The 22,468-nt window shown below is 40.1% G+C and overlaps 1 protein-coding gene and 1 long non-coding RNA gene across 4 annotated transcripts in view; one reads left to right on the top strand and one right to left on the bottom strand.

Annotated features, from left to right (window-relative positions):
• Positions 1-16,124, bottom strand: part of SNX2 (sorting nexin 2) — a 48,664-nt gene extending 32,540 nt beyond the window's left edge. The window contains exons 1-2 of one of the 2 annotated variants that reach the window (XM_039544197.1): positions 15,880-16,124; positions 6,584-6,701 (exon numbers count right to left, since the gene is read on the bottom strand). In XM_039544197.1, coding sequence (XP_039400131.1) covers positions 6,584-6,701; positions 15,880-15,987 — 226 coding nt within the window. In that variant the 5' untranslated portion in view covers positions 15,988-16,124. The remainder of the gene's footprint in view (positions 1-6,583; positions 6,702-15,879) is intronic. The other variant, XM_039544196.1, reaches the window with a different exon arrangement.
• On the top strand, positions 15,702-21,544 carry LOC120407897. 2 transcript variants are annotated; one of them, XR_005600312.1, is made up of 3 exons: positions 15,702-15,744; positions 17,562-17,744; positions 21,039-21,544. It is a non-coding gene; the product is annotated as an uncharacterized LOC120407897 (long non-coding RNA). The 2 variants fall into 2 exon arrangements; XR_005600311.1 differs by lacking the exon at positions 15,702-15,744 and adding an exon at positions 16,480-16,828.
• The last annotated feature ends 924 nt before the right edge of the window (positions 21,545-22,468 follow it).

Below are 22,468 nucleotides of genomic sequence, written 5' to 3'. Positions count from 1 at the left end.
CTATTGATTTTTACAAATAGCACATCAGCTCAAGGCACTGCGGTGGAACCCCCAAGGCAAACGGAAAAGAGGCCACCCAAGAAATACCTGGCGACGCGACCTTCAGGTTGATAGCAAAAAAATGGGCTATACCTGGAACCAGCTAGAGCGAATGGCCCAGGATAGAAGACTCTGGAGATCTGTGGTTGGCGGCCCATACCCCGGTTGGGGGGACGGGCATGAATGATGATCAAGGCTGCAGCAACAGTTTATATTTTCAGCTGAAAACTGAACAGCCTTGCTTTTGTGAGGTTAACAATCTTTAAAGTTAGATGTGCTGCATACATAACTGCACACCTTTCTTAATGTAATTAAGGACCCAGATTCTAAGTATATTTAGTATTTATATTTAGTATATAAACTCATATGCCTTCATTGTACTATTCAAAATGCAATTATTTTTTCATAGCAAAATGGGAACATTATATTCACTGTTTCTATAGCTCCTACTACTTAGTGCATAACTCTTGATTCATGTAGCAAAATGATCAATTCTTCCATATGCAATTTCTTGCCACTCTCTCATCCCCATTTTACCTCCAGGGACCATGAAGATATTTGGGCATATTTTGACACTTAGAAGCACTCAAGTCAGGACGTTCTCTAACAGGAGGGAAGATTCTCACTGGCAAACATTACTTACATACTGAACCACAGTATCTGAGGAACTGCTTAAATTATGGGAGCCACATAAGTACAACACACACACAGTCTGCGCTAATCATCAGCCAGTGCTCTGTTAGTGTGGGCATTTCCAGACTCCATAGTGATTTTCAAAAAGTAAATTGAAAAGTAAAAGTTTATACCCTTTACTGCTATTTTGTAATGTATAGTGACCGCCTAAAATTTTTTTTTCAAAAAAGCTTTTTTTGGAAAAAAAAAGTCAGAAATATAAGATTCATCTATTTGGCTAGCTGTCTTCGAACTACCCAAATGGTGATGTCAAAGCTGCAGCCCTGCATGCCCTCAGATATGTAGAGAGGATACTGATTCTCACAGTAACAAACTCAAGAAATGTAGTCTGAGAATAAGCACTGTCCCACCTCACTTGGGGAGAGCTGTAGCTTAGGTTTTAGATAAGTGTGGGAAACCACCACTGAAGTCCTCCTAAGAGCTTACTAAGGATATTCAGCAAAAAGAAAGTGGTGACCTGTTACTACTGTAGGTATTTAGACTGTTTTATTTCTCAAAGGAGCAGTAAAAGGCACCATTTTTTGCTTTGCAGTTCACTTCTAATACTTACGGGTATGTTTACACTGCAATTAGACACCCATGGCTGGCCCATGCCAGCTGACTGAGGCTCGTGGGGCTCAGATTGTGGGGCTGTTTAACTGTGTGGCGTACACATCTGGGTTCAGGCTGGAGCCCAGGCTCTAGGACCCTGTAAGATAGGAGGATCCCAGAGTTCAGGTGTAGCCTAACCTAAATGTCTACACTGCAACTGAACAGCCCCGCCGCCCAAGCCCCACGAGCCTGAGTCAACTGGCATGGGCCAGCTGTAGGTGTCTAGTTGCAGTGTAGACTTATAGTCCAACTACATCCAATTGGTTACATCTGTCCCACGTAATCAGGGTATAGGTGGCTAGGCTCTCTCACACAGAGACCTAGCAGAAGTCTCCATTTTGCTTTTGGCAGTTAGTGCCCTTTCACACAGATAAATGAGAAAAGTTAAGATTGACCGTTCACCCATTTTTCAGTGCAAAATGTACAGTTTTAATATTTTCTATTCCACTGGAGCTCTTCCTGTGGTGCCATTATCTACTGCACATTTGTCAGTATTTGGCGCTGTAATTATTCTGTCAATTTGCTAACCTCATGTGCTCAGCCACCATACTTTCAAACTTCAAGAAGCCTTGATACAAAACCATGAAATAAAAGTAGCCCAGTTAAAACTATACAACTGGAAGTGAAAAAAAAAATCTATAAAACAGATGAGAAACTAACAAGCAGAACCACCAATTCTGACTACACTAGAGAACCTAACCATACCACACGTTATCAGTCGGACAGAACCAGTTTCAGAACAAACGGCTGGCTGTGTTTCCACACTAGCTATACTGAATTAGTTTAAGAACCTCAGATCCATACTGGCTAGCTATTTTCTTCCCCTCAAGTGTAATACAAAGTGCCAGTTATCACCTATAAAGTGATACATGTGCCAAGACCCACATACTTGAGAAACTGTCATAGCAATTCAGATGAACGTGGACACTTCTGCTTTTGATTCCTAGATGCTTCTGCTTTCAGTTCTTAAGAAATCACTTAAATGACATTTTTGTTTGATATGTTTCCACTGGAAGAATTATTTTCTTGTCTGTTTCACCAGAAAATGTGTTTGGCAAACTTCAGACCCAAATGTAAAGCATACGTTAAGCCAGTCTTTGGCCCATGTTATTTTAGTCACATAAGAAGGAAATTCACCAATTTAATCCAAATTTAAATGTTTAAAAATTTTACAAAATCTAAGACCACTAAAAGTGTTTACACTGATTTTTAAAACCTCAGAGAAATGATTTTTATACAAAAGTAACTTTCCTCTGTCGTGTATGCTGGTGAATGTGAAAGTAAAATGGACTAGTATTGTTCTATCTAAGAAAAATGCTTAACAGCATAAGCAGCAAAATGCAAATTATTTTAATTTTACTTTAATAGTCTAAGGTGCTTTATTCACAAGTTTTCTAATGTACTTACTGTAGGCTGACATACAGTATACATTTTTATTGTGCAAAAGATTTCATATTTTTATGTTTATTTGGCTCAATACTCTTTAAGCTACTATACATGATTTTTTTGAAGTACAGTGAAATTCATCTTAAGTAGTCACTCAAGACCTACAAAAATGATCTTCTAATAAACATCGAACAGATTTGCACTCCATAGTTAGGAAAATCTTAAAACAGGAGGGGATCATTTCCAAAAGCACCCAAGTTACCAGTCCCATTTTCAGAAAAGACTCATGCACTAGGCGTATTGAAAGCCAGTGAGACTTGGGCTCCTAGTGCATAAGTCTCTTTTCAAAATGAGACTTGATAGCTTTTGAAAAATGTTACCTGAGGTACACAAGTGTTAGTAATGGTAACCAGCTGAATAAAGCATTGGCATCAGTGTGACACTGCTTCTAAAGAAGGGTCAAAAAAAATTACACTTGCTAAACAGACTGCATCTAAAATACTACTGGGTTTACAGTATTTGAACTCTAACTAAGATGATGACATAGATTTGCTAATTTTCTTTGAGATAGCCACTTCTACATCAGGACCAAGAACAGAAACATACACAAAGATAAACATTCGGAAATGTTTACAGTTATAATTCCTTGTTAAAACAGAAATAAGAGCACTATTATCCTTATTACAGAAATGATGGCCTAGAAACAGCCCCAGTAAGATTTTTTCAAATGGGATACATAATTCTCATGAAGGTATTTGTAAGCCTCTGATAAATGAGACTTCCTTCTGGCTTCATAAGATAACTGCCTCTTTCATTAAAATGACTATTTGTTCGTTCAAGAAACACAGAATATTCAACTTCTAAAAATCATACTGAGACACTGCTGATGTAATTTAATAGCTATGCCACCTTGTGATCAGGCACTTTATGTTAACAAAAGCAAGAATGAGACACTATCAACCTGAGTTATATGCTGCTCATCAGAGCTTCCCCTGTGGCTGTTGCGGTCCACATACAACTGATAATCCACTTATTCTACCTGGATCTCAGAAATAACAAACGAAGTGCCAATAACAGAACTCCACAAGGTGGATAATAAACTTTTTTTTAAAATAAAGAAAACTGATTTTTATTTAAATTAAATACAGGTGTTCTTTTTAAAAAAAAAGCTATTTGAAATTGTCAACCTGTTAAAATAATTAAAATTAATACTAAACAGTGGGTGTTTGCTGCCAAGTTCCACCAGTTCAGTGGTTTCAGTCACTGGTGAAGCACCTGGAGCCACACTTTGCTGAAGTGTTAAGCCAGCTTTTGACAGTAGTAGCCTCTTTTGCTGGTGCAGAGAGAATATATTTTCCATTTCATTTTCTTCAACTAGTTCAGTTCAATGAGTAGTTTATTTAAAGTTAAGAAACCAGTTGGGTGTTGAGAAAGCAAGAAAGCTTTTTTTCCTTCTCCACCCTATGAATAAAAACTTGGTGTAAGAGGATGAGATTTAATCATTGTAAAATCTTGAAAGGTGTGATAACAAGAAACAATCAATTCAATTCACTAACTACAGATACTTCCTTCATTTAATAAATCAGTTTTAAATTCAAAACATGTTTTGATAAACTTTTTTCCTTATTTATCTGGCACATTTAAAGTAGTTTTATTTAATGAAAAAAATTTAAATACTGGTTTTGTGCATCTTAAACTGAATTTTCATCCCAACAGAGCTTGACACAAATAGCAAGTAAAAAGTTAATCTAGTAAATAAGAACTCCATCATTCACAATTTTCTACCACAACAAAAATGTAAAAACTAAGAGTCTGAACAAATGTAAATTAAGCTATTTAACTGCTACATGTGTGTATAGCTGTTTAGTGTGAAAGTTACATGTTGATTTACAACTAAATGTTTTAATGGTCACCAACCAATGAGAATCATGTTTTAGGAAAATAACTGAAAAGTATAAATGCGAAACATAACTAAAATTGCCAGTTTCAATCAAGGTTTTCTGCTTACTGATTAGAGTCAGTGATTTAAATTGCTAACAGGATCCAATCATCAACCCCCCTATCCATATACAGTAAAGCAGAACCAGTATCCAAGAGAGGGAAGAGAGAATACCACCCTGCTTTCAGCATCAGGAAGCGAGAAATTCAGTGGTTATAAGCCAAAGATCTGAAAATATATATTGACGCTCTATCAGCACTGATGAAAGCGCATTGTGACAAGCTTCATCAAATCGTGCATCATCTGTGGATTGTTAGGACAGGATTCCTAATGCTATCTATTACAGGCAGCCCAATGCCACATTTCTGCAGCTGTAGTTAAGTGGCTACGTGTCTGCTACTCCAGCTAACAGTAGGAGATGCAATTAAATTTGCTTTTAGGCCATCATTTTTGAGTCTGGGTACTTAAGGTTTAGCTCCTAAATCCAGGTTTAAGCACCCAATTTTCCATCCCATAAAAAAGCTTCAAGGAGGGACAAGGGCTCTTTATGCAAAGCTGAGAACGACAATACAAAAAGGCAAAGAAACAAGCAATAAGGCAATAACTATTTTATGTAATCTATGTCCAATTTACCTCCTGCACATTGCTATGCTCCATCTAACATACACATCATGACACCCAGAGCATCACATTCCACACCAAAACATACAGTCTAAGCTAGGACTATGAGAAAAATTGCACTGAACTGGAGGAGGTTAGTGTATTTATTTGAAGATATACAGCCCGCTGTACATATATATGGCCAAACAAACATGCAATTGTCTTGACTGGCGAATGCATGCTGATCACTGAACAATGTATATTTTATTTGATTTTTGGACAATAGACAATGGATATTTGACAAGATAAATGAAGTTTATCATAGTTTGTAGACGTATTATAATTACAGTTGTCGTTAGGTATGCACTTCTGGTGTAGAGTATGATGCTGTGGAGCATGTGACATATTGTGAATGATGGATGGAGAACATCTTGTTCTGATCCCATGTGACAATTCCTATTTCACTTGAAACCTGGGAAATCCACTTTATTATATGAAATATATCGCCATACTATAAACCTTGTGAAAATATTCTAATTTCAGTATAGGTACTAAGGAAAGATGTCCATTGTAGCTATCACAAATTTCACTACAGTATCAAGTTGCCATTTCCATTTGATAGTTACTTGAGACAATTTTGCTCGTTCAACAGTAAATGATTAATTAGGTGGTAAATGTGGGGAAACAAGTGTTTCCAACCCATTGTTAGTTTTATGTGTAGACAACATTGTGTGTTATATACAAGCAAAATCTAGGATTCAATCATTAAAAACAATTAATTAGGATGGCTTAGTTTGAGCCTGAGTACAATATGTAGCAACATAAAATTTTACATTAAAATGTCATCAGGTAATTACAATGCACTAAATAGGACATAGTCCAAACAATTTAACTAAATTGAGATTTTTACTGCAGTTATCAATAATCTTTAAAAAAGCAGTATTCCCAGAAGTTCACACAGCATTTCAATAATTTAGATGAGTAACCAAAACAATGACTGGCAACAGTGGCCAAAGAAGAGAATCCAAATATCAAAAGGGTAGACCAACTGTTAAAAGTTTTTCTTCAAAAAGCATTTGCTGAGGGGGAGTGGGAGAGAATTATTGTTGTAGAGAGCCACAGGCCCATTTTATCATATTAAAGCATATGCATTTTAAATTCAAGTTCAGCATTACAAGTTTAACTATTTCATGTTTCCTCACAACTATACATCTAACAAAACTGCAGCTTTTTGAAAGAAAAAGGAATAAAGTTTCCATTACAGTATACCCCAAACTCAAAAGTGTAAGTGTCCATGTGAACTATATACTTTAAGAGAAAAGAAGAGAAAATTACCAGCAAAAAGGTCTTCCCTGTCATCATCTAGTATGATTTCTGCAGGCTTTGGACCATTAGAGTTTATGCTGATGTCTTCTGTAGGAAGACTGGCTGGTTCCGGAGACGATGGGCTTGACTGTTAAAAGGAACAAACAGTTAGGAGGCAAAGAACTGGCACTGTAATCTGTTATAATCATTTTTATGCATTGCCACGATAGTCTTTTAACACAAGCAGAGAAAGCAACAACAACACGAAAAGGAAACCGTGTCAGCTATTTCCATTTCCTACTCCTAGTAGGATAACAATGACCAAAGGAAATCAATTAGTCACCAACTCTTTTCACTTATTCTTTATGGACATTAAAAAATTCACCTTTTCCTCTTCATGATATGCATTTCCATAACTTAATAAATATGTTTTATATAGTTAATAAGATAGAACCAAGAGCTGCTGTAGACAAATCCAGAATAAGTTTATCTACCATCTTCAACATTGAAATGTTTGAGTCTGGTTTCTCAAATTGCTGCACTTAGTTCCTTTTTGTAAATTTATGTTTCAAAACAAACTGCAATTTAACCCTTCTGAACAGTTGTCCAAGATATACAAATATGTCCACAAATCAGTTTTTACAAAGAGTAAAGGAATGAGTGAATTCCATTAGGATTTTTATTTTGCAAACTGTAAAGTGTCAAATAGTGTTGTCATGGAAGTTAAGCCAGCCTCACAGAGACAAGAAGCATTCTAAATCTGTTACCTTTCTAACTTTAGTTTATGCCTCAGAATGAAAAATAAGTATCAAACAATTCACAGGATTAGTGTTCAGATGTTAGGTGGGACAAACAAGAAAGCAATCCAGCTTCAGTGCTGTAACCAGGCCCCAGTTCTTCCACAGCTAAAAAAATTCACCTTTTGCTGAAGAACCGTACTCTAGTATCCAAGTCTTCATTTTAAAAAGCCTGAGTAATAGACTGTAAGCATGGTGCAAATTGTCCCCACTCATCTCAAAGGATGTTTAGACAAACATGCAGCTTCATAGCTGACATCACTCTGAATCATCACAATTCTGATTTGCTAGACATTTCAGCTAAAATAACATTCAAACAAGAAAGGCTATATTGATGTAACTAATATGCATGCTCATTTAACTCAACAAAATGTGTCCATCATTTCAAATTAAACTAAAGCTGCCTCGATTTTTTAGTTTGCTGTATGAGAATCCCATGGTATTGATTAGGGCTTTTTAATAGAAGTTAGGACAAACATCCTATAGTGCCATTACTACAAAAACAGTCATATACTGAATCTGTGGCACAAAGCTCTTTGATAAAGAGAAAAGAATTTGATGTTAGGATGCGACTCAAAATAGCAAGACTTTATGCCAGTAGCCAAGACTTTGAACAAAAAAGCCTTGCAGCAAAGCAGACGGTCTTACCCATTTTAAGTGATATTATTTGCAGGTAGGGCATAAGAGAAAGTTAAGTGTCTGGAGATACCATTTTGCAGGATTCTCAACTGGGTCTCATGCCTCCAATACAAGTAATGCGGGAAATTCCCTAGCTCGTATCTTTGGCTTGAAGGGCCAAATCTTAAACTGGTTCAAGAACACTGCTCTGTTGGGTATATTTCAACTTTGAGTTCTTCAAAGACACCCTTCTCCGCCCCATCTACCAAAACACATTCTAGCCAGTTCCTTACAAGCATGAAGCAAGAGCTCCCCTAACCTCCAAGAACATAGGAAAAACCCACATAGGTTGGGGTTCTGTGCTGAGTCTCCAGGTAGCACAGCACAGAAGATGGAGCTTAGGGTGGGAGTAGAAATCCTCCCAATGATAAAGTTCTCAAGGGGTCAGGGCAAGCTCTGGAATAATGTACAGCAGTGGCTCTCAACCTCTCCAGACTAATGTACGCTTTTCAGGAGACTGATTTGTCTTGTTTGTGCCCAAGTTTCACCTCACTTAAAAACTTCTTGTTTACAAAATGAGACATAAAAATACAAAAGTGTCACAGCACACTATTACTGAAAAATTGCTTACTTTCTCATTTTTATATTTCTCATAATTATAAAATAAATGGATTGGAATATATTTCAGTGTATAAGTATATAGAGCAGTATAAACAAGTCAGTATCTGTATGAAATTTTAGTTTGTACTGACTTCACTACTGCTTTTTATGTAGCCTGTCATAAAACTAGGTAAATATTTAGATGAGTTGATGAGCCCCCGGAAGACCTCTGCATACCCCCAGGGGTACATGTATTCCTGGTTGAGAATCAGAGATGTAGAGAAGCACTATTTTCATCGCAGTGAAGAAACAGAGTACCCACAGCATAACAGACTTCAACCTCCCAAATCAGAGATGGTTAGGTAGGTTGGTGACAATCCTGCAAGGTATATTCACAGAAACAGAATAAGCAAATAGTTCTCTCTTCTTAAAAGGACACTAATCAGAATTTTTACTCTTGGAGAGTAAGCAACTAAGAGGAATGTAACAAAGGGGAAAAAACATTAACTTAAAATGAAGGCAAATGCCAAAGAACCAGAAACAGTTAATTGATCTGACAACTTAAGGGACAGACTGAAGTAAGTGGGGAGAGAGTTTGAACTCCCATTACTCAAAATTAAACTCAGATCTGTGAAAATCAGAGCAAGACTGCTGTAGAGCTGGGGCGGGCAAACTTTTTGACCTAAGGGCCACATCGAGTTTCAGAAATTGTATGGAGGGCCAAAAAGGCCTCCCTTGAGAACATCCAGCCGATCCCTTGTCTTCCGGTGAGACAGTAAAGAAGTTGGACTGAGAAAAGGCTATGGGGGTGCTGGTGTCTGAACCAGGATCTGCTCTGCGGCTGGGCTCTGTGGGGACGGGGGGTGCTGGTGTCTGGGCTGGGGGCTGCCCCATGGCTAGGCTCTGTTGGGAGGGGGGTGCTGGTGTCCGGGGGCTGCCCCACAGCTGGACTCTGTGGGAAGGGGGGGCTAGTGTCCCGTGGCTGGGCTCTGGTGGGAGAGGTGTGGTGTGGATGTCTGGGCCGGGGGGGGAGAGAAGGATACTGGTGTCTGGGCCAGGGGGGTGCCACGGGGCTCAGCTCTGGAGGGGAGGGGGTGTGGGCATCTGAGCTCTGGAGGCCCCAAACAGCTCCCTCCAGCACCCCCCAATTGTAACTGGGTTGTTGTATGGGTTTCTTTAACTCTCTATTCCTGGGGAAATCATTTTTTGCTGTTCTCTGTATTGCTGATATACTTTTTGGCAGGTATTTTAAAATAAATTATCAAAATAATTGAAACTGGAGTAATTATATTGTTATTTAGACAAATAAAATATGCAGAATTTTTATTTTTTTAGCACAGAATTCCCCCAGGAGTAATGGCATATGTACATGCATTGAGTAAACAGCAAGAATGAGGAAACAGGTTAATAGAAATGGAAGGAGAAAACTGAAGAGAGACATGAGATGTAGGGAAAGACTGAAACATCTCCTGACAGGAAAAAAGCATTCAAAGAGACAAAAGCAACAGGTATGGATCAAGTCATCTGTCCTATGATAGAAGAAATAAATATAAAAAGGAGGATAGAAGAGTAGTGTGTCAGTTCTTTTGGCATCAGAGACAGTTAAAACAAATTTCTAAGTGTAAGACTCTGCCCTTGCTCCCACCCGTTCCAAGCTAAATTTGCATTTGAAAGCATATATTTCTCCTCTACTGCAATGTGAATCAGTTTCAGTGGAAAAATCTGCCTATATTTCCCATTCTTTTGTAATATTCTTTAGTAATCTGTGGATCTAAACAGCCTAGGGACATTTGCAAGCTTGGTAACTGCAGTTCACTGAACTAAATATAGCTCGCTACCTCAGATGTTTCCAAACTGTGGTTCATGAAGGACTACTAGATCATATAGTGCTGGCTAGCCTTGCTTTCAGGTGCTTCTATAGGTTCTTCTATTATAATGAAGAGCCTACAGACCTGTAAAAGCAGATGGAAATAAGGAAGTCAGCCTAGCTGTCTATGTTCCCGGCACCTGCTACGTAGAAGAGGAGACAGGAGATGTCTGTCACCCACCAACAGAAGAATGTCTGGGAATAAGACAAAAAGGGGCAGAGAAGCAAGTGCAAGGGAAGAGAAAGAACGGGGCAACAGATAAAAATAAGAGGAGAAGAGAACCAAGGGACCTGGGGCAGAGAAGCACCTACAAGGGAGCAAGGAGGAGGGGGAACAGAAAAGATGGGCGGGGGGGGTGAAATATAGAGCAGAGGTAGATAGCAATTACATTTTAAAAAAAAACACTTGTTACAATAAATAACTTAAGAAAACAAAAATCCTAATATTACTTTTCCATGCAAGCAATTGCTGCAGTTGCCAAAAGAATGGTTTGTGACCGTGAGTGGGAGGGGAAATAAGCAATCCATTTTTTATTAAGATGCAGCCAGTTCTCTGAAACAGTTCGAGAATCTCTGCTCTACTCTATTTGGCATCTTAAATTTTTTTACATCAAATAGACTTACAGCTAAGAGAGTTAAACAGTGATGTGGTGCTTGAAGTTTCAAGCATATAAAATATATGCTTAAAATATGAGTGCTTTAGCTCCCACTCCCCAATAACTTTAAAGTGCTTAGTGCCCTTTCACCAAGCCACAAAAAACTCCAAACGTTCTGGATACAGAGCATGACTACAGAGCCTGTAATTTAACAATATACAAGGTTTTATACACACAGATCATAAGGTTAATATGTAAAATCTTTAACCCCTCATATTCCTTCAACATGTCACAATAAATGATCTGGAAAAAGGGATAAACAGTGTGGTGACAACATTTTCAGATGATACAAAACTACTCAAGATAGTTATGTACCAGGCAGTCTGTAAAGAGCTACAAAAGGATCTCACAAAACTGGGCGACTGGGCAACAAAATGGCAGATAAAATTCAATGTTGATAAATGCAAAGTAATGCACATTGGAAAACATAATCCCAACTATACATATAAAATGATGGGGTCTACATTAACTGTTACCATTCAAGAAAGAGATCTTGGAGTCATTGTGGATAGTTCTCTGAAAACATCCACTCAGTGTGCAGAGGCAGTCAAAAAAAGGAAACAATGTTGGTAATCATTAAGAAAGGGATAGATAAGAAGACAGAAAATATCATATTGCCTCTACATAAATCCATGTTACACCCACATCTTGAATACTGCATGCAGATGTGGTCACTCCATCTCAAGAGAGATACTAGAATTGGAAAAGGTTCAGAAAAGGGCAACAAAAATTATTGGAGGTATGGAGCATCTGCCATATGAGGAGAGATTAATAAGACTGGGACTTTTCAGCTTAGAAAAAAGACAACTAGGGGGGAATATGATAGAGGTCTATAAAATCATGGCTGGTGTGGAAAAAGTAAATAAGGAAGTGTTATTTACTCCTTCTCATAACACAAGAACTAGGGGTCACCAAATGAAATTAATAGGCAGCTGATTTAAAACAAAAGGAAGTATTTTTTCACACAGTGGAACTCCTTGCCAGAGGATGTAGTGAAGGCCAAGACTACAATAGGATTCAAAAAAGAACTAGATAAAATCATGGAGAGTAGGTCCATCAAGGGGCTATCACCAGGATTGGCAGGGATGGTGTCCCTAGCCTCTGTTTGCCAGAAGCTGGGAATGGGCAACAGGGGATGGATCACTTGATGATTACCTGTTCTGTTCATTCTCTCTGGGGCACCTGGCATTGGCCACTGTCAGAAGACAGGATACTTGTCTAGATAGACCTTTGGTCTGACTCAGTATGGCCGTTCTTATGTTCTTAACATGCTTTACATACTGCAATATACAGCGATTTATGCAGAAAAACTGAAAGTGGGTAGAGGGACAACAAAGATTGAAGTCTGTACAGTGAATTTTTACACGTCAATATTATTGCTGTTTGCCAAGATGTACAAGGTGTAATATAGATAAGACAAAGTTTCCTGAGCTAGTAGTTTTCACACTACTTACATTTAATTTTCTTTAAGTGTGATGTTCTTGTGTTACACTTTGTATAAGGTTTATATTATTAACTGGAGCAAACATATTTAAGTTAACAATGTTTGTTTTGCAGGATAAAACTAAATAAATACATAGATGTTATAAAACATTTTAAAGTTAACTTTGAAGCATAATATCTGATAAGTTTTCATTCACTCTTTTGGCTTTACTTCCACCAAACAGAAAATAGAAAATGAAGGGGATGATCTTGTGATATGTGAATGGCAACAAAAAGCAAAAAGTGAGGGGAAAAAATAGACTATGCTAAGAGAGGGAAAAGCAAATTTTAACAACAAAAAACAAGAAAAAAAAATCAGCAGAACGAAATTGTTGTTTACTCTTCTTCCAGCCAGAAACAAAGGGAAAGGAAAAAATAAAAAGTGGGAAGACTCTCCTGTGATCAGCCTGAAGAGGAGTGAAGAGATGAGCTTCACGTTCAACAGACATCTAGGAGCCAAAACAAGAGAGGGAGTCTCCACCCCTGTAGGATCCATAGTCAGCACTCAGGTAGTGGGGGTCTCCCCCATCCTCATCAATTAGCGATTAAGAAAGAGGATGTTTTCACCTTCCTTGGAGTTATTCTTGGACTTCACTGTGCCCTCCCACCCACCATCTTCCATCCCTCTTCTCCCCAATATCAGTGTCTGACTGATAAGTGTGCAGTAAATGTTAATCACCAACTATGAAGGATACTCAACGTTGGTTTTGTTTTTATTAAAAATAACACTCCTAAAGAATCTAAGAAATATTACCAAAGCAAGTACAGAATGAAAGTTGTTAGAGCCACAGAATTTAAAAGCACAATTTTGTAATCTCTTAATACAGCAGCCCAATGTAAAGCAATGTTATCAGGTTGTTAGGCCAAGAGTGTGATCCATTTATTATTTTACAGCAATCAAGTGCGTTAGGAACCTTAGAATACAGAAAAAGAGACAGAGCTGCTGTCCTAAAGAGTTTACAATCTAGTTTGAGACTAGGCAGGACTTTGTCAAAATTATAACTGAAACCATTATCCCACACATGTACTCCCTCCCCCACAAAAACCTGCTGCATGTAAATGAACTGTCTTTTACATATGAACATTGGGTATGTGTGGTTGGAAGAGGAATAGTGTTTACACGTACAAAAGAGGGAAAAAAATCAGAATTCCCAGAAAATGTTATTAGGAGTAACTTCATACTCTCCACTGAAACCTCAAAAGGACACTTTTTTTTATTACCAAGGGGTAGCCGTGTTTGTTTGTATCCACAAAAACAACAAGGAGTCCGGTGGCACCTTAAAGACCAGCAGATTTATTTGGGCATAGTTAGAGAGATGAGGTTTTTTTACCCACGAAAGCTTATGCCCAAATAAATTTGCTAGTCTTTAAGGTGCCACCGGACTCCTTGTTGTTTTTTTAAATTAGTCAATTCAAATGAGTTAGTAATTCTTTTGATAAACAGTTCTAAAAAAAGTCTCAATTTTTAAAAAAGTTTGAGGGTTTTTCTTTTATTCTACTTATGTTTATAATGCTCTTTTCAATTAATCACTTTCTTCCAATTGACTACATAGAGAAACAGTGAAACAAACACACTGTACACAGAGTGCTGTCAAATGCACAATGGAAACAAACTGAACTTTCATCGGTTTTTCAGTTACAATAATCTGTGCTGTTATTTGTACCATAGGAGGTACCAAGCTTTCCATATAGAAATGTGATTTTGAAGTTAACTGTATCCATTTAAGACTGGACTTTTAAACACAAAAAGATTTGTTGTTTTTGTATGGAGATGGATTAGCCATAAATTCCATCACACCTCTCTCTGAATTTGTAGTTTTATTCTAGTGAAGTAAGAAAGAGCTACTTTTTGTGTTTTAATGCAGTTCATCTGAAAGTACTAAAATATATACAGACCTATTAGTTTTTCAATCTGGTCAAACTGAATATTTTATATATGTACATAAGTGGGCCTACTACTGTATGCTTTGCAGATTTATTTTTCTGGGAAACAATTGCCCACAAACTGCATATTTAAAGTTTTAGTATTTCGCCTTTTATTTGTAAAGAGAGAATTCTCCTCAAAATACATTATGTGCCTTATTATGTGTTTGAGAACATAATTTACTATATTTTTGTTACAGGAAGATAACACTGATAAAGATAGACCACATATGAACTGAACACACTGACCCATTACTGTAAAGTTCAGGGGCAGGAAGTTTCCTTCAACAAAAACAGGAACACTTCACATATTAGATAGATGTCTCTATGAACAGGACATGTAATGTTATGCATTACAGTTTGCATACTGAAAACAAAACCAGGACCAATTACAGAGGAGAGGGAAGCTATCACTTTATAAAACTTTTTTTTAACCTATGTAGACACTGCTTATTTTAAAAAAAGGTTCAATTATATTTAGTGGGGGGGGAGGGAGATGGGTTGCTTACAAACAAAGCAACTCAGATCTAGAGTTTTCAATTGCTACAGGAAGTTTTAAGAAACCTAGTTACTGAAAAATAATATTGTAGTTGTAGGTTTCAAAAGCCCTCACATGGATGCATCTCTCTAACTAGCCATAAGTACCATCCATCCCTAAAAAGAGATGGATGACACCCAACTGCATCAAAATGAGAATCTTCAGACAGTGACGAGCTCCCAGGAGCTGATCAATGCCAGCGTTAAAGGGAAGGAACAAAATAATTTTAAGGATTGATCACATAGACTCCTTGAGCAGGGCAAGACAGAGAGATTTTTATCTTGGAAGGAAGTGGGTTATGTTTTCAGACCATGGGCTGGGGAGATGTGGAAAGTGAGATCTGGGGTAGGCAACATTTAAAGGGCAATGAGACGTTATTCCAGCAGGTTGACAGCTATGGGGGAAGAAAGAGCATCTGGCAGAAGACGAGCCAGGTAGCTATTTCTCAGGCGAAAGCATGATGATCCCAGCGGCAGCGGAGCGGAGGCGCCCCGGGGAAGGGAGCCAGGGACACTGGAGGGAGCGCGCTCTAGCAGGGGATCCACAGCCCAGCAGGGAAGGGGGAGACCGTTACCCGGCGCGGGGGTAGCTCGGAAGGGGTCGGAGGACGCCAACGCACGGGGCAGGCTGGGGGCGGGGCTTCCTGTCACTAGTCACCGGAGCGCGGCGGAGGCCGGTGTGGGGACGCTGGAGCGCGGCCATTTGGGCGGGTCAGCGCTCTCTGGCCACTGGGCGCGCGGGGCCCGGCGGCCGCGGCTCTGCCCCGCAGGGCACGAAAAAGGCGGCGGGGGCCCGGCCCCGGCAGTGACAGGGGCGCCGCGCGGGAGCAGGGCCCCGCCTCTCACCTCCAGGGTGGACACGGTGCTGGTGAACAAATCCTCGCCGTCCTCCAGCTCCTCGAGCTCGGGCTGCCTGGCTTCCCCGAGCGGAGGGGGCTCCCTCTCCGCCGCCATCTTCCCTTCCGTACTGGGGCGCGAGCTCCGGGTCCCCTCAGTCACGTGAGGAACAGGCCACGCCCCCTTAGCACGTGACTAGAGCGCGCGCGCGCCACCTTCCCTGTCTCCGGAGCCGGGAGCGCGCGAGTTGAGCAGCGCCCGTTCTGGAGCTCTGGACACTGAGTGTTCGGAGGGGCGGGGCAGCGGGAGGTCCCGCCCCGCCCCGCCCCGCCCCGCGGCCAGTCCCGGACAGGTGTCGGTGGCTGTTCTAGGCCCGGTTGCTGCGTGGGCGCTGCTCTGTGAGCGGCCGGGGGGAAAGATGCGGGAGACTCGCTTCCTCTCAGCTCCGCGTGTAGCCTCAGCCCCCGCCACCCCGCGCCGGCCGGGCCCCAGATCCCCGGGGCGAGGACGGGCTTAGCTGCGTCCACACCTGGGCCGGCTACTGGCGCAGGCGGTGGGGCTGCTGCTCTCCTCGGCCTTGCGTGCGCAGGGCCCCCTGGGTCACGCCACCGCCTCCCTTGGCATGTGGGCTTTAGCACAGACCCGTAGGTATAGTGGCACAAATTGCTCCCTGGCAGAATTGCCTGTGTAGGTTGTACTGAGTATGCCACTAGACTGGTATCCCGGACCCGGAGCCTGGCCTCATGAGCCTGTCGTGCAAAGTGCTACTGGTAGCACACTCCTACGCTGAGCAGTATCCGTCACTACATGGGCCGCCTGGAGCCCGCTGTGCAGAGCTGGCGGCAGCCTTCCTGGACCCTGCGCCTGTAGGGTGCCAGCCAGCTGCCTAGACCCCCAAGTCTGCTGCGCGGAGCCCGTGGCTGCCCAGGCCCCGGTCCCCGTGGCCTTTAGCACACAGGTGAGCTGGGTCTTAGCTGTGTGCTAATTGGACCACATGTAGGCTGTGAGCTGAGAACTGCTACTCTGAGGCTAGGCCCATGTTAACTCTGGGGGAGAACCCTTGGTGATAATCCAGTAGGTTGGGTGCTAAATCTACCTATTTATTGATACATTTTAATTTCCTCTATGCCTACTGTATTCAAATTAGTTCATGAACATTGGGTGACCAGACAGCAAGTGTGAAAAATCAGGATGGGGTGGGGGATTAATAGGAGCCTATATAAGACAAAGCCCCAAATATGGGGACTGTCCCTATAAAATCGGGACATCTGGTCACCCTACATGTATTTATATTTTATGCAGTCACAAACAACCATCCCTACTTTCCCCCTTCTTTGCTCCACATCACAACCATGCTCCATTGGGTCATCAAAATGAGCTGGGTGTTTAAACACAGCTCTAGCTTGAAGCAAGTTTCTAATGTGGTTGGCTGGAGTGGACCACTGCAAATATGACCACATCCAGCAATACTCAGTTTGGGCTTCCAGCTGCTACACTCAGTTTGGGGTCTTCTCCAGGCCCTATTGTCAACCTCATCATCCAGACAAATGAAGTTAGCCATAACATATTAAAACTGTTTCATCTTTGCAAAGTTGTCATGAAAATTTACTAGCCTGAACTTTGCTGTTACTACGATGCTTCATTTTTTTTGTTTAAACCTGACCGTGTGTTTCCCTCTGTATAACTCAAAGATGGTCTCTGCTCCCAACGACTTTGCAATCGAAGGGCCCAATCTTTCAAACACTTGTTACTGACCATAAGGCTTGTTATTGTGAATAAGACCATCAACTTCACTGGAGCTCATGAATAAAGCTACTCAAGTGCTTGCAGAATCAAGTACTGAAAGAGAGATTCTTAGGCGATGGGATGCAATGGTAAGCCCAGAAATACAGGTAGCTGCTATTTTTATACTTCTTTTTGTGGGCATCAGGGAAATAAGTGGGATGTTAAAAGGGTTTGGATGGTTGATTGTGGTAAAACTAATGAGGTTTTATTTTTATGTCCAAAACCCTAAAAAAAGAAAAATTAAGGTAAGAATTTTTACAAGACTTATCAGATTACATTATTTATACATTGCTCAAAAGTGCTTGTGCTAGTCCTTGATTAGGGTACAGAGTTGCCAGTAATTATAATTTAATCACAAATCTGGTTTCTCATGATCTTCCAGTTTTTGTCATTACCTTCAGTGGTACTGACCTCAGAGACTGCCTTCATTCAAGATAACTAGCATTGCCGTAAAGTGAGCCTGCTACTAATAAATTGGCTGTGGTCTCCAATGGTTTCAAGGGGGACTAAAGCTGGAATGTCCTCAGGGAAGATGCCACTGCTTATGCTATGCTAGGAACTGTAAAGAGGAAGAGAAGTGCTGTAGGTGGAGGGTAGATTTTGAAGTGAATGGAAACATAAGGTAGGTAGGAGACTGCAGGAATCTAGGGGAACGTGAGGGACAGGAAGGAGATTTTTGAGGTGCAGAAAAGTGTGAGGAGCTGGAGAGACAAGGTGGGTCAGGTTATATCTTTTATTGTACCAGCTTTGTTGGTGAAAGAGAAAAATTTTTGAACTACACATAGCTCTTCTTTAGGTCTGGAGAAAGACTTTGGGTGACAGGAGTATGGGGCATAGGAGAGATTTGGGGCTATAGGGAATGTAGGACAGAAAGAGAGAGATAGGGTGGACAGGGGAATGTGGTGTGCAGAAGGAAACGGAGGGAGTGCAAAATAAAAAGGCCACAAGGAATGAGAATGTGTGGGGTAGGAGACCAAGAAGAAAATATCAGGGACAGAATAGAGGAACAGAAGTCTATAAGTAAGGCAGGAATGGAGAATTTGAGTGGGGTGAGAGACTGCACATGGAGAATGATAGCATGGCAGCTTCTGACATATCAGGGATGGAAGAGTAAGTGGAGTCCACCTGAGAAGGCACTGGGAAGGCCTGCATATTTGTGTAGTTGCATGTTGAATCTGAAATGATAAATCAAGAGTGGTCAGTCTCTCCTTACAGGTTCGAAACTCAAAAGGCACAAGAAGCCCCCACTCATGCACAATTTAATATTTTTAAATCTCATGATTTAAGCAAATCTTATTAATTGTTTTGGTTCTGTTGCCTGTTCTTGGAACCAGCCAAGAAATAACAACAAACAAAGGGTGAACTAGATCAGCGCTGAGGCTTGATTTATTGCTTCCCTTGCGCAATTATACTCACACACACAACTCATTCATGCTGGCAGGCTGCAGGCGCGGATGTTGGTTTCGATTTCACAAGTGGCTGAGGCTGGCCAGGCGACAGCTGCCCAGAGATCGGAAGCAGGGCAACAAGAGTCCCCGAAGTCCCTTTGGATCTGCGGGAGGGCTCTACTGCTTCCGGTCCGGTCCCGAGTTTAGCGCACGGTTACATTTCCTTGTTGGTACCCCACCTGGCTGCCCATCTCAAAGTTTATACCTTCACCAAGATAATATCATGGTTCCATAAAAGGCGATATTTGCTTCTTTGTTTTGCCATTAGCTGTCACTCACTCACACTATCTCACTCATTCCTTACATTAATTGGGGGGGGAGGGCATCCGGCTACAGGTTCTTCTTCCCTGCACTGGTAGAGTCCATTAAGTGTTTAGGGCTCTCATTGGGACCATTAAAACCTAAATTGTACCTGCATTTCAGAATTTTCCAGGGGAGGAGGAGGTGCCCAGGACCACTGTTCTCCCCTCATTTTATATCAACCTTTGGATTAAGTTTCTTTCTGACCATTAATTGACTTTATGTACTGCTAACTCTGTTTGTGGTATGGAGGGGAGAATCATTAATTAAGGTGTTTTTGGCCTGAAGAAAAATATAAGTGATAAGTGATTTTTGAGTTTTGCTCTTGGAAGATAGTAGTTTCATATGTGAATTGTTGCCACAGTGAATGAAGAATTTTTAGGGACAGGCGATCATTATATATAAACATAGCTAGCAGTTTTCACAGAGATTGAAAGAAATTTCAAATGATGAGTTAAGATGCTGTTAGGGCAGCGATTGCAGAGACACAAACCCTCAGCAGTAGTACAAACTGACACACACAATGCTGAGTATTAAAGCCTATTTTATAAGCTGAGAGCTACAAGTATTGGGAAGATGCAGTTATATAAGTAGTGTTTAGGTACATTAGTAGTCCTATTGACTTCAGTGGCATATTCATGTGAGTAAGTGTTTGAAAGACCTGGCCTTAAGTTATTACTTCTAAATGGCTCTTATTCCTGTATTCACTGTGACCAGGTTCATAAATTCTTATATTGTTCCAAAATATTAAGGTATATTATAATGCTCATTTAAAAATACTTCATGTCAAGTGTCAATGGTTTTAGCAGCAGGGTCTAGCTATGGGACATTAGCTAATACAGTCAAATCAAGTTTAATGTATAAATCATTTATGATTTTTTGTCAGCACAAAAGTATTTTCCAATTTATTTTTTCCTTTATTGAAAGCAGCTTTTGAAAAAAAGTTTTTTAAGCGTGCTATTCATTTAGTAGACGCAAAAAACAGAACGATTCATCAGTTATTTGAGTTGTTTATTAATTCGATCATGGTCAAACATTTGTTAGCTCAGCGTACCTCTGTTCTGTGAGGACTGTGTTAATGTTTGAAGTGTCTGAGTTTATTTCTACACTGTGTCCATTGCAGACTAAACAAATACTGTACCATCGATTCTAAGCTCTTTGGGGCTCTTTAGAGCCTCTGAATCTCACTGACTTCAATAATCATTGGAGCAGGGATGATGAATACCATGGCTACTGGATGGGTGGACTGACACCCCCATCACCACCACCTAGTCCCAAAACAAATAATCTGGCTGTCTTTTATGCAGGTTAAGCATGCTCAGAACACACCTCCTGGATCTGGTCCTGCAGGTGAGGGAATGCTGAATTTGAGAATGTGTGAGCTAGGGTGCTGAGCAGTTCAGTGGTATCAGGACTTAGATGGTCTTGTGCATGCTCACCAGCTGAAACATAGGCATCTACAGGACTAGGGGACAGTTGAGCGGGGGTGGAGTGAAGATATCAGTGAAGATTTCAAATGTTAGAGTTAGGCACCCAAGTCCCTTTTTGGATCTAGCTCAATGTGCCTGGTCTTTGTTGCTCTCAAATGTGAAATGAAAACAAAGGAAAGAATGAAATCACATATTTTTCTTTCAGACTTTGCTCCCCCCAAGCATTGCCACATCACCAGAAAAGACAAAAGTGGTCAACAAACCATGGAATTGTCATATTTGACTGTCTGGATTGGTCAAGGCTGTGTTCGAATACAGCTGTAGGAAGTGCTTAACAAAGATCTCCATTGGGAAAAGTGTTGACTCTTCTCAGGTTCTGAATGAGTGTCCTCCACTCCTGACTTCAGAGCGAGTTATGGGTTTTCAGTTCTTAACAGAAAGTGCTCATCCCCTCTCTGGATTGAAATCTTACAGATCTGTTTCCCAAACAAACAAACAAACAAACAAAACAAACAAATCTTTAAATTCTGGAACAGTTTTGAAAATTGTGGAACTTCAATTAACAACTTTAGATATTTGCTATTATATGAAGGAGTCTTGTAATGCTGTAGGTTCTAAAAACTTTTGTTTTAAAGAAAAATATTTTACTTCAGTGTAGTGGTTTAAACTAATTCATACTTATTAAACTTAAAATGGACTTCAGAAGATACTGAACTAAAGAAACAAAATAAAGATGGTCTGTTTCACTGGCACTGGAAAGTAATTTTTTAAAAAATACATCCATTTTTCACCTGCCTGCACCAGATAAGACTAGTAGTGAATCTAGCCTACACTGCCAGTAATGGATATGAAATGAAAACCACTTATAAGTCTTGATTAAGTCTTAACTTATTAGGGTCAAAGACGTTAAATAAGTCTTGATAACTTGCAGTGTGCATAGTGGGTTTTATTGTGGGAAGAGAAACCAGGTAAATTGTTTCCCTAAACTAAAGACTCAAAATATTCAAATACTTTCCCGTCAGAAAGGATATTTCTCCCACTTCCAAATATTTTTATGTGGTTTGTATTATCATTATTACACCCAACGGATTTTAGCTAGGTTAGTCATTTCTAGATCTTTGTAGGCTTCCTGTTCCACTATTCCACTTCTGCAAATTTCTCAAATACATAACTGGTAATGTACAGTTAGTTTATTTGGAAATTATGATTCAGCTACAAGGGGCATATTTTGTACTCTGGCCTTACATCATAAAAAATGTCAGATTTATCTTTGTTCTCTTTGATTAGGAAGATTATATATTTATTACTCTCTTTAAAAGGTTTGCAAGTATATCAAAATAATATAGTGCTTAGGTGCAATTATCTTATGGCTTTCCACTGGTTTTAAGGAATTAATGCGACAGTCTAACTCAGGGGTCGGCAGCCTTTCAGAAGCGGTGTGCCAAGTCTTCATTTATTCACTCTAATTTAAGGTTTCGTGTGCCGGTAATAAATTTTAATGTTTTTTAGAAGGTCTCTCTCTATAAGTCTATATATTATATAACTAAACTAGTGTTGTATTGTAAAATAAATAAGGTTTTCAAAATGTATAAGCTTTATTTAAAATGAAATTAAAATGTTGAACTTACGCCACTG

This window comes from Mauremys reevesii, linkage group 6, assembly GCF_016161935.1.
Source record: "Mauremys reevesii isolate NIE-2019 linkage group 6, ASM1616193v1, whole genome shotgun sequence".
Classification (NCBI taxonomy): Eukaryota; Metazoa; Chordata; order Testudines; family Geoemydidae; genus Mauremys; species Mauremys reevesii.
The sequence above is the reverse complement of the archived record's forward strand: the minus strand, read 5'-3'. Positions and strand labels throughout refer to the sequence as shown.